Source organism: Nyctibius grandis, chromosome 25 (genome assembly GCF_013368605.1).
Source record: "Nyctibius grandis isolate bNycGra1 chromosome 25, bNycGra1.pri, whole genome shotgun sequence".
NCBI lineage: Eukaryota > Metazoa > Chordata > Aves > Nyctibiiformes > Nyctibiidae > Nyctibius > Nyctibius grandis.
In genome coordinates, this window is record NC_090682.1 from 6,407,936 (window position 1) to 6,416,674 (window position 8,739).

Here is an 8,739-nt window from a genome sequence, read left to right on the forward strand (position 1 = left end):
TGTCTCAGCACACCGCTTGCCTGGTCGCCAGCCCCTGTGGCTGCCCTCACCTAGCCGTACCCCTCACCTAGCCGTACCCATCACCTACCCATACCCCTCACCTAGCCATACCCCTCATCTAGCTGTACCCCTCACCTAGCCGTACCCCTCACCTAGCCGTACCCATCACCACCGCCCGCAGAGGCACTTTCTGCTGCATCAGCAGGACTCTCCGTGCAGCTCCCGCAGCGCTGGCTGCCAACGCTGCCCAGCCTGCTCTGCCTGTACTTTTCCTGTCTCTGTTGCCAGCTCTGCAGCCCTAACTCCTCAACCCACCGGGACTGCTGACATCCTCTCAGGGTCTCCTGGGATGCCCCTGTGCCCGGCGCAGCCTCCTGCTTTCCCTCTTCCCTCCTGCTTCATGTGCCTGGCCAGGTGGGAAGGAGAGCGACTGCAAAGCGGGCTGGAGTGGGGCTGAGGAGCCTCTCCCAGTGCCCTGGAGCTGCCAGGCCGTGGCACCCCGGACAATCCTGTTCGGGGAAGCCATGCTGCAGTGCTGTACCCAGCAAGGGAGGTACAGCCTCATCCAGCCCCCGGGGTGGGCTTTGCCGGGACATGTGCCTTGTGCCAGCAAGAACTGCAGCCTGGAGAAAGGGCCGGTGCTGTTCCCACACCGTGGGCACGGCAGCACCTCCTCCCCGTTCCCACCACGCCCGTGCTCAGGATGCGGCCCCTCCAGCGAACCGCTGCTCTGCGCCGGGGTCTGGTGGACCTGGGCATGGAGGTGAAGCTCTGTGCACACCACGTCCCCGAGGGCTCCATCAGGAGGGCCCCCGCCGCCGCCGGCTTGGATGTGGTCTGCTGAAGGTCAGGGCTAATGGAGTGACGGCGAGGAAAAGATTGGGGAGATGTGAACTTATGTGCAGGCAATTATCCTGGAACAAGCTCCTGGGGAGAAAAATAAGTTTTCAGAGCGTTCTTGTTGGCACCGGGCAGATTCCCCCCGCGGCTTTGCCCATCAGCGTTCGGCTCTGTGTCCCCGTCTGCGGCTGCAGAGCTGCCTGGTGCCTGCCTGGGGCTAGAGGGGTGCTGGTGGCTGCCCGGGGGCGGAGGGCAGGGACACTTGGGGTGTCCGAAGGAGAGCTGAGCCCCAGCCCAGGCCGGTTGTGTTGTCCCCCCGGCAGTGGCAAGAAGCCACCAGCCTCAGCGGGGCTTTGCCCCTTTGCAAAGGTGGCCCCGCGGGGGCAACAGCTTGAGGGCACCAAAAGGGGCAACCTCGGGGGCTGGCGAGCTGGGCTGGCCCGGGGGCGGGCGGGGGCGCGGCGGGACAGCCCGGGCCGAGCCCCCCGCGGGCGGAGCAGCGGGAGGATGCGCGGAGGAGGGCGGAGGGGCCCGGAGGAACGCGGAGGAGGGCGCAGCGCAGCCCGGCCCCGCCCGGCGCGGCCCCGCTCGGCGCAGCCCCGCTCGCCCTCCGCGGGGGCGGCCAGAGCCGGGCTGCTGCGGGCGAGCACGGACCGCCCCGCACCGCCCCGCGCCGCCCCGCGCCGCAGCCATGGCCCCGGGCTCGCCCGCCGCCGCGCCGCGCCTGCTGCCAGCGCTGCTGGGTAAGGGGGGCCGGGGGGCACCGGGGGGGCTGCGGGGACCCTGCGCTGGGGGCCCGCGGGCTGCCGCCGCCTTCCAGCCGCCCCCCCCCGTCTCCCCGAGGCGGGGGGGCCCCCGCTAAGCCGCGCTCCCTCCGCGCTCGGCCGCTATGCACCCGCCCGCCCCGCGAGGAACCGGAGCTGAGCCCCCGGCGCTGTCGCGATTGCCGCTGCTCTGCCGACGGGGAGCCCGCAGCGCCGAGGAGAAAGTGACTTGTCCAAGGTGACTTCGCAGCCGAGCCCCGGCTCCAGCCCCCGCACCGGCCGCTGCCACCGCCTGAGCTTTGTCCTGCGAGCCCCGCACCCCGCTTTGCCCCGCCGCTGCCCGGGGGCCGGGGGGATGGCCGGGGGGATCACCGCTGCGACAGCCGCCAGCTCGCCCGCCCGCAGGTCATTCTTCTTACAGTTCGTGTTGTCCAACCATTTGCATGCGCTTCTCCGCAGCGCGGGGGTGGACCCGTGCTGCCCGGACCGCGGCGCCCGGCCCGGTGTCGGGGTGCCTGAGCCCCCCCGCTGCAGCCCCCGGGCCACCCGCATCAGCCCTCGCTGCGCTGCTGCTCGGGTGGGTGACCCTGGTGGCGATGGGAGGCTGGAACCAGGGGCTGCCTTCGCAGCACTTGCTGTTGGGAAACTCCCTGGGGAGGCGGTTCAGGGGGCACAGGGGTTAAGTTTGTTTTAAGCGAGCTGGAGACACGAAAAGACACGTAAGTACCAGGCTCCCTGCAGGGTTTGGGTGCTGGTCCCTGGTTCAAAGTGCCTCCTCAGACAGATGCAGTGGAAGCTGCTCTCGGCACGGGGCTGGCAGTGGGGTGGTAGGAGAGACTCGAGACGACCAGGGCACTTGGGGGTCTGGGGTCCCGGGCATGGAGGTGGGCTGGGAGCCAGGAAGGAGAGAGTTTCTGGGCAGGGCTCTGTGTCTGTGTGAGGGATGCTGTGCTCTCTGGGGAGCCGCAGCGGGCTCCTGCCTGCACCCGGGAGCCACGGCACAGCTCCTTCCATCCGCGCCCACGGGAAGGGGAGGCTGGGTGTCCTGTGCCTGGGCTCAGGGTGGCCTGGGACATCCTCGCTGCTAACCTCGGTGGAGCGGAGCGTGGCCAGCCCGCCAGGCGTGGCTTGTGTGTGTGCCAGGAGGCCGCAGGGATTTTTATGGGCAATGAAAGTTTTTATGGAGCAGCTTTCTTACAGATGGTGGGGGCGTCCCGTGGCTTGTCAGGTGTATCCCAGGTGCCCTTTCCATTAGGGCTGTGGTTCCCAGGCCGGGTTCCTGATGGGCTGCAGGAACGGGGGGGCTGCCACCATCCTGTGGGGGGAAAGGCTTGCTCTGAGCCCTGGCCCGGGTTGGAGGGTTGTCACTGCTGCCGCTGGGTCCCGGTTGCACACCCAGCCCTACGGCACACAGCTCGGAGGCTCTGGGACCCCTCCTCGGGGGGCTTGCCCTGGGTGCTCACCCTCTCCGAGGGCTCTGGCAGCGGCAGGAGCGGCTGCTCCCCGGTCCCCTTCCCTGTCTCTTGGGGACAGCTCGTGCCTGCAGGCACGGGAGGTGGCCTGGAGCCCCGGAGGGGCTTGCCCTGCACCCTGGAGGTTGGGGCTCTGGCCGTACAGAGTGCAGCAGCTTCGGGTGTGTGGAAAAGCAGCGGTGGCAGCTGGTGTGGCAGGTTCAGGCAGTGATCTCCAGCCCCCCGGTGTGTGTTCCCCTGTGCTTTATTTAGTGGTAACATAGCACTGCTGTCTTCCTGAGACCACCGTGTGACAGGAAGAAGATCAGCCTCCGTTTACCCCACACATTCAATTCAGGGTACGTTCGTGACATTATAAGGGTGGCAGACAGGATTAGAAGTGTTGGAAGCTGTGAGGAATCGTCTTTCCTGTGAGTAACCGTCCCCTTGCAGCACCTGCCTGCCCAGGCATCCCTGCAGAGCCAGGCATCCCTCCTGGCTCCCTCTGCTCAGTCCTACTCCAGGTAGCAGCATCATTCCCCTGGGACGCTCCTGGCTGTGAAGTCCCCTCTGTAGTGTCTCCAGGGCTGGTCGTTGAGCCTGACACTGGGGGAGACCTCCACGTGCTGGGACCCGCTCCCTGGCGTTAGCTAAAGCCTCTCAGGCGAGAGGAGAAGTGCTGCTTTGTCAAGTTAAGTAACTCCTTCCCTGCAGCGCTTGCAATGCAGCACTGCAGCAGGGCCCGCAGCCCAGGCTGCAGGGCTCGGGCTTGGCTCGGGCTGCGGCGTGCCTGGGGACCGGGTAGTGGGGGAGCAAGGCAGCAGCTGAGGCGGCTGCAGGCAGGCGAGTGGGAAGCTGAGGGCAGGGTATCCCAGTGAGGGTGTCAGTGGAGCTGGGAGCAGCGCGTGGCTCTGGGAAGAGCTGTGTGCCCTTGTTGGGGTTGTCAGGGTGCCCAGGGAGAGCTTGGGAGGGATGGCTGGGTCCCTTCGGAGGCTGAGGGCTGGGAAGGGGGGACAGTGCTCTGCTGGGTTGTATGGCATCTCGGCCACACCACGTCACACAAGCGGGACAGGGTCCTGCTGTGATGGGGAGTGGGGCTGCTCCCCTGGCCCGGGGCAGAGCACCCCTGTGCCCCCTGGAAAGGGTTCGTGCGGGCAGCGCCGGCCCAGCCTGGTGCACAGGGGTGCAGTGCCGGTCCCCTGCCTGGCACCCCAGGGGCTTTCAGGGATGCCCTTGTACCTGCTCCTCGGCATAGCTCTCCCTGCTAACGGGAGGAGAGGGGCGGGAGAGCTGCGTTCTGCAGCGTGAAGGTCGTCTGCCAGCCTCAGCAGGGCACTGAGCGAGGCAGCGTGAGGGGCGATGCTCGGAGGGGTGCGCGGGCTGCGAGGAGCCGCTGCGAGAGCCCTGGCCGGGCCACCGTCCTCCTCCCTGCCCCGCAGTGCACGTCCGCGGCAGAGCCTGGCAGCGGCTGGGCTGCCCCACGGCCCCAGGAGGGACCCGGCTGCAGCAGTCTGGGCTGTGTGCCCACGCCGTGTCCTCACCCTCCCCTCCGCTCTCCCTGCCAGGTCTGCACGTCTTCGCCATCGCCTTCGCCTTGGAGGTGTCCGTGGGGAAGACCAACACTGTGATGGCTCTGAATAACTCCAACGTCCTGCTGCCCTGCACCTTCACCACCTGCATAGGCTTTCAGGACCTGGTCTTCACGTGGTATTTCAACTCGACAGAGATGGTGGGTGGCTCTCCGGGCTTCGCCTCTGTGTTCCCGGCAGGTCCCTTTGTGCTTTCCCAGTGCAGACCAGCGCTGCGGTTCTCACAGAGCTCCCTTTCTCCAGCTCAGGGGGGTGACGGGGTGTGCAAACAGGGTGACTCAAATGCCCTGGCACGTCTCTGCTTCTGGCACAAAGCTCTTCTGAGTTTTCTGCTGCCCACAGGCTCATTTCTTTTCATAAACTGGTGACAAATTGGCTGTTCAGGTGCAAAGCTGCACTTTGGGCAAAATATAGTTAATTTTCTCCTCCTGCACTTGCTGTGAAATACTGAAGGTGGAGATGTGCTTTCTGCTGGGAGCAGCCTGCTCGTCAGCTGGTTTGGAGCAGGTCTGTCCTCGCAGGCTGGCCAGCCCTGCACGGCCCTAGAGCAGAGGGACGCTCTCTGCCCTGGGCTTCTCCTGGCTTTTGTGTGGCCTTGACATTGCTGCGAGGCAAGTCAGCCTGATCTGTGCCTCAGGTCCCCTCCATGGCCGCCCCTGCTCTAACAGGGTGTGCTGGGACACGTGGCCATGCGCGTGCAGAGGTGGGGCAGGAGAGCTCGAGCCTTTCCCTCGAGGGGCTGTCGGGAGCCCGGCTGACCCCGCGTCCTGCGTCCCTGCCTCTGCAGATTTACCACGGCAAGATCAAGAGCAAAGCCTCCGAGCCCGTCCTCGTGGGGCGCAACCCCCGGGTCGAGTTTGTCGGCTCCACGACCGGGAAGGAGAACAACATCTCCATCGTCCTGAACAACGTGGAGTTCAGCGATACGGGCAAGTACACGTGCCACGTCAAGAACCCCAAGGAGAAGGACGCGCAGCACAACGCCACCATCTTCCTCACCGTGGTCCAGAAGAGTAAGTGCTGGCCAGGGCTGCCGTGCCCTGCGAGCGACACCGGGGCGGCAGGGACACAAACCCACGCTGACCCCACCGTGGCTCGTGGTTGTGGTGGTGCACGGGGTGTCCTGGCTTCTCAGAGGTGGTTGGCATCCCTGGAGGGCAAGGCTTGGCCTCTGTCCCGTGGGCCAGCGGCTGGTGGAGGGGTCTCGTGGCTTTTCTGGGGGGGGCCGTGCAGCCGGGAGCTCCCTGCTCCCCTCCCGAGCCCCCTCAGCACCTTCTCTCCTGCAGTGGTGGAGAAAGACAACACGCTGACGCTCATCATCGTGGGCGTCGTGGGGGGGCTCATTGGCCTCCTCATCCTCTTCATGCTCGTCAAGAGGGTTGTGCTGTTCATCATCAAGAAGACCCAGGATGGGAAGTGAGTGCGGGCGCTGCCGCGGGGCAGGGCTGGGGGGTTCGGGGGGCTGTCTGCTGCCCGTGTGCTCTCCCCCAGGAAGGAGTGTCTCGTGAGCTCGTCGGGGAACGACAACACCGAGAACGGCTTGGCCGGCTCCAAGGCGGAGCAGAAGGCACCCCCGAAGGCATGAGGCGGCTGCGCCCCGCGCCCGGCCCGCAGCGGGGAGGGCGCGGGGGGCACAAGCCTTCCCCTGTTGGTTTTTTTTCCCAAACTGCCAACGCTTGAGACATGTTTCTAGTACACACGTGCCTGCGACCCGCACTGCTTCTCGGAAAAGGCTGCGGCTGCCACGCGGACTCGGAGCTTCTCGCGGACGTGGGCTGGGACGGCGCCGGGGCTGAGGGAGCTGCCGGCTCCGGTGGGTCCGGCACAGGAGGGGGGGAGGACACGGGGCTGTCGCGACGGGGCTTGGCTTCAGCTCTCCTCTCACGCACGCTGAGAACCAGACCGGTGGAAGGCTCGTTGCTGTCAGGGCTGTCACCTCCCAGCCGGGTGCCACGCTCCCGCGGGGCAGGCTGGCCCCGAGGCGCCCCGGTTCCCCCCGTGGCGGGGCCAGGGGACCAGCGGCCGGGGCTGGCCGTGTCCCGGGGTCACCGCTGGCCCGCGGCGGGGTGAGGCTCCCCGTTGCACACTCGCTTTGCCCCTGCGCAGGGCTGTCCCCGGGGGCAGCGGGGGGCTGCTCCCCCAGCCAGCCGCCTCGGGGGCGCTCCCTGGGTTTGTGCCGCGCTGCCCCTGCTCCTCCTCCCCTCTTCTGGGAGCTCACGCTCAGAGCAGCGACGCTTTCCCTGCCGGCTCGCCAAGGCTGAACTCGTCACGTGGGTGTTTTTTATATTAGACTCCAGTGGGAGAACGGCACGTTGCGTTTCCCTTTCACCCGAGGAACACTGTGGCACTCCGTCCGCGGCGCAGGGAGGGAGCACGGTGGAGCCCTGGCGAGGGGCGCCGGGCTAGGGCCACGCCAGCCCGCTGGGTGACCTTGGGCAAGTCGCTCTGCCTCTCCGTGCCTCAGTTTACCCATCTGTAAAATGGGGATAATACTACTGCTCTACCTCACAGGGGTTGTTGTGAGGCTTGCTTGGCTAACGTTGGTGAAGTGCTTTGAGATCCTCGGATGAGGGGTGCCGCAGAAAGCCAGAGGGTCTTTGTGAAGGTACCCGCAGGGGGCACTCGGGCACCCCGGCTCCTTCCCAAGGGCTGCAGCAGGACGCGAGACGTGAAGGGAATGAGCTGATCCTAGAACTGAAGTTGACAATGTCCTTTACAACGTGTTTTGTTCCCCATTTCTCCTTACTTGTGGGTGTCTGTCGGTGGGGCTGCAGGACAGGCAGCTCTCCCGGTCCCACTCGAGACTGGGAGCCACTTGGCTGCTGGTTAGATGGGCAGGTGGGAGTCAGGTCCCCGGGACCGCAGTCCCGTCTCTGAGGATCCGTGGGACCCTCAGGCAAATCCCTTGACTTCTCTGTGCTTCCGTTTCCCCGTCTGTAACGTGGGGACAGTCGATCTGAGCTACCTCACAGGAGGTGTGAGGCTCCCTGCATCACTTTGCAACGCGCCCCGAGGTCCCGGGGCGAAAGGCGCTCTGTAAACACAAAGTATTGCCAACGTACCATCGTCAGCGTGAGAGCCTGGGCAGGAAGGGCTGAGACCTCCCAGCCGCCCCCGGAGACCCCCCAGCCCGTGGGAGGAGACCTCCCGTGGGAGAGGACAGCGAGGGGAGGAAGGGTTTTTTTAAAGCAGTGTTTTTAGCTGTCCTACCCCGTTGGCCTTTTTCAGTCGGTATCTGGACACAGCTCCACTTACCCCAGGGTGTGCAATGCCGCACTGTGCATGGGTTACTCCTCTGGCCTGATGGAATAACGCACCATAACCAGGTTTTGCAACGTTAACTCTACGCACGCATCTGTGGTGCCGCACGGGAACGGGCTGGCCGGGGGGCTTGTGCCGGCTCCTGTGGGGTCCCTGCTGTCACAGGGGCTTTGGGGGTCCGCGGGGGGCACGGGGGGAGAGGGCCGTGCCCGGGGCTGCGCCAGGCGCGGGTGTGTGTAAGCGTGTATCGATACCTGTAGGAGATACGTGCGTGGAAGCAAGGGGTGCGTCCGATGACTTACAGCACACTTTTGCACTGCAGAGGTTTAGTTAGCTTTGCCTTGGATGAAATAAAGTTTGTTTACTAGAGAAACACGCTCTAGTTTGGGTCGCTGTGGGTGCGTGCTTAGGCTGACCGTGAACACTGTGTTGCCAGCCCTGCGGTGAGGCGAAGAGCAGCGGCGTTGCCCTTGTGTGCCAAGCTGGGCCGTGTCCCTTCTCTGTAGCTGCCTGTCCTGGGGGGCTGCCTGCAGCTGCCCTGCTGCATCTGGGTACCCCAGGGCGAGGGCTGGGTGCTGGGTGCCACTTCCCGGCGCCCAGGGGTGTGCATTGCCCGCTGCAGCCCAGGGGCTGTGGGTGCCTGGAGCCAGCCCAGCGTGGGCCACGGGATGGGGCTGCGGTGCTGCCTCTGGGAAAGCAGCTCCAGCACATGGCGGTGCGAGAAATACCCCTGCGAGCAGGAGGGACGAAGCCTTCGGGGGCCGCGTGAAAAAACAAATACTTTCTTTTAATGGGGATGCTCTACAGCACAAACGTCGTTTCCCTCTGTCTGAC

General features: G+C 65.7%; 1 protein-coding gene across 4 annotated transcripts; it reads left to right on the forward strand.

Moving 5' to 3' along the window:
• Positions 1 to 1,505: 1,505 nt before the first annotated feature.
• On the forward strand, positions 1,506 to 8,278 carry SCN4B (sodium voltage-gated channel beta subunit 4). Of its 4 annotated transcripts, none has more exons than XM_068418299.1 (5): positions 1,506 to 1,583; positions 4,621 to 4,784; positions 5,432 to 5,657; positions 5,931 to 6,060; positions 6,136 to 8,278. In XM_068418299.1, the coding sequence occupies exons 1-5, from the start codon at positions 1,532 to 1,534 to the stop codon at positions 6,227 to 6,229; spliced, it is 666 nt and encodes a 221-aa protein (XP_068274400.1). In that variant the 5' UTR covers positions 1,506 to 1,531; the 3' UTR covers positions 6,230 to 8,278. The 4 variants fall into 4 exon arrangements, with proteins under 4 accessions (XP_068274400.1, XP_068274401.1, XP_068274403.1 ...); XM_068418300.1 differs by lacking the exon at positions 1,506 to 1,583 and adding an exon at positions 1,740 to 2,009; XM_068418302.1 differs by lacking the exon at positions 1,506 to 1,583 and adding an exon at positions 3,380 to 3,414.
• Positions 8,279 to 8,739: the final 461 nt, after the last annotated feature.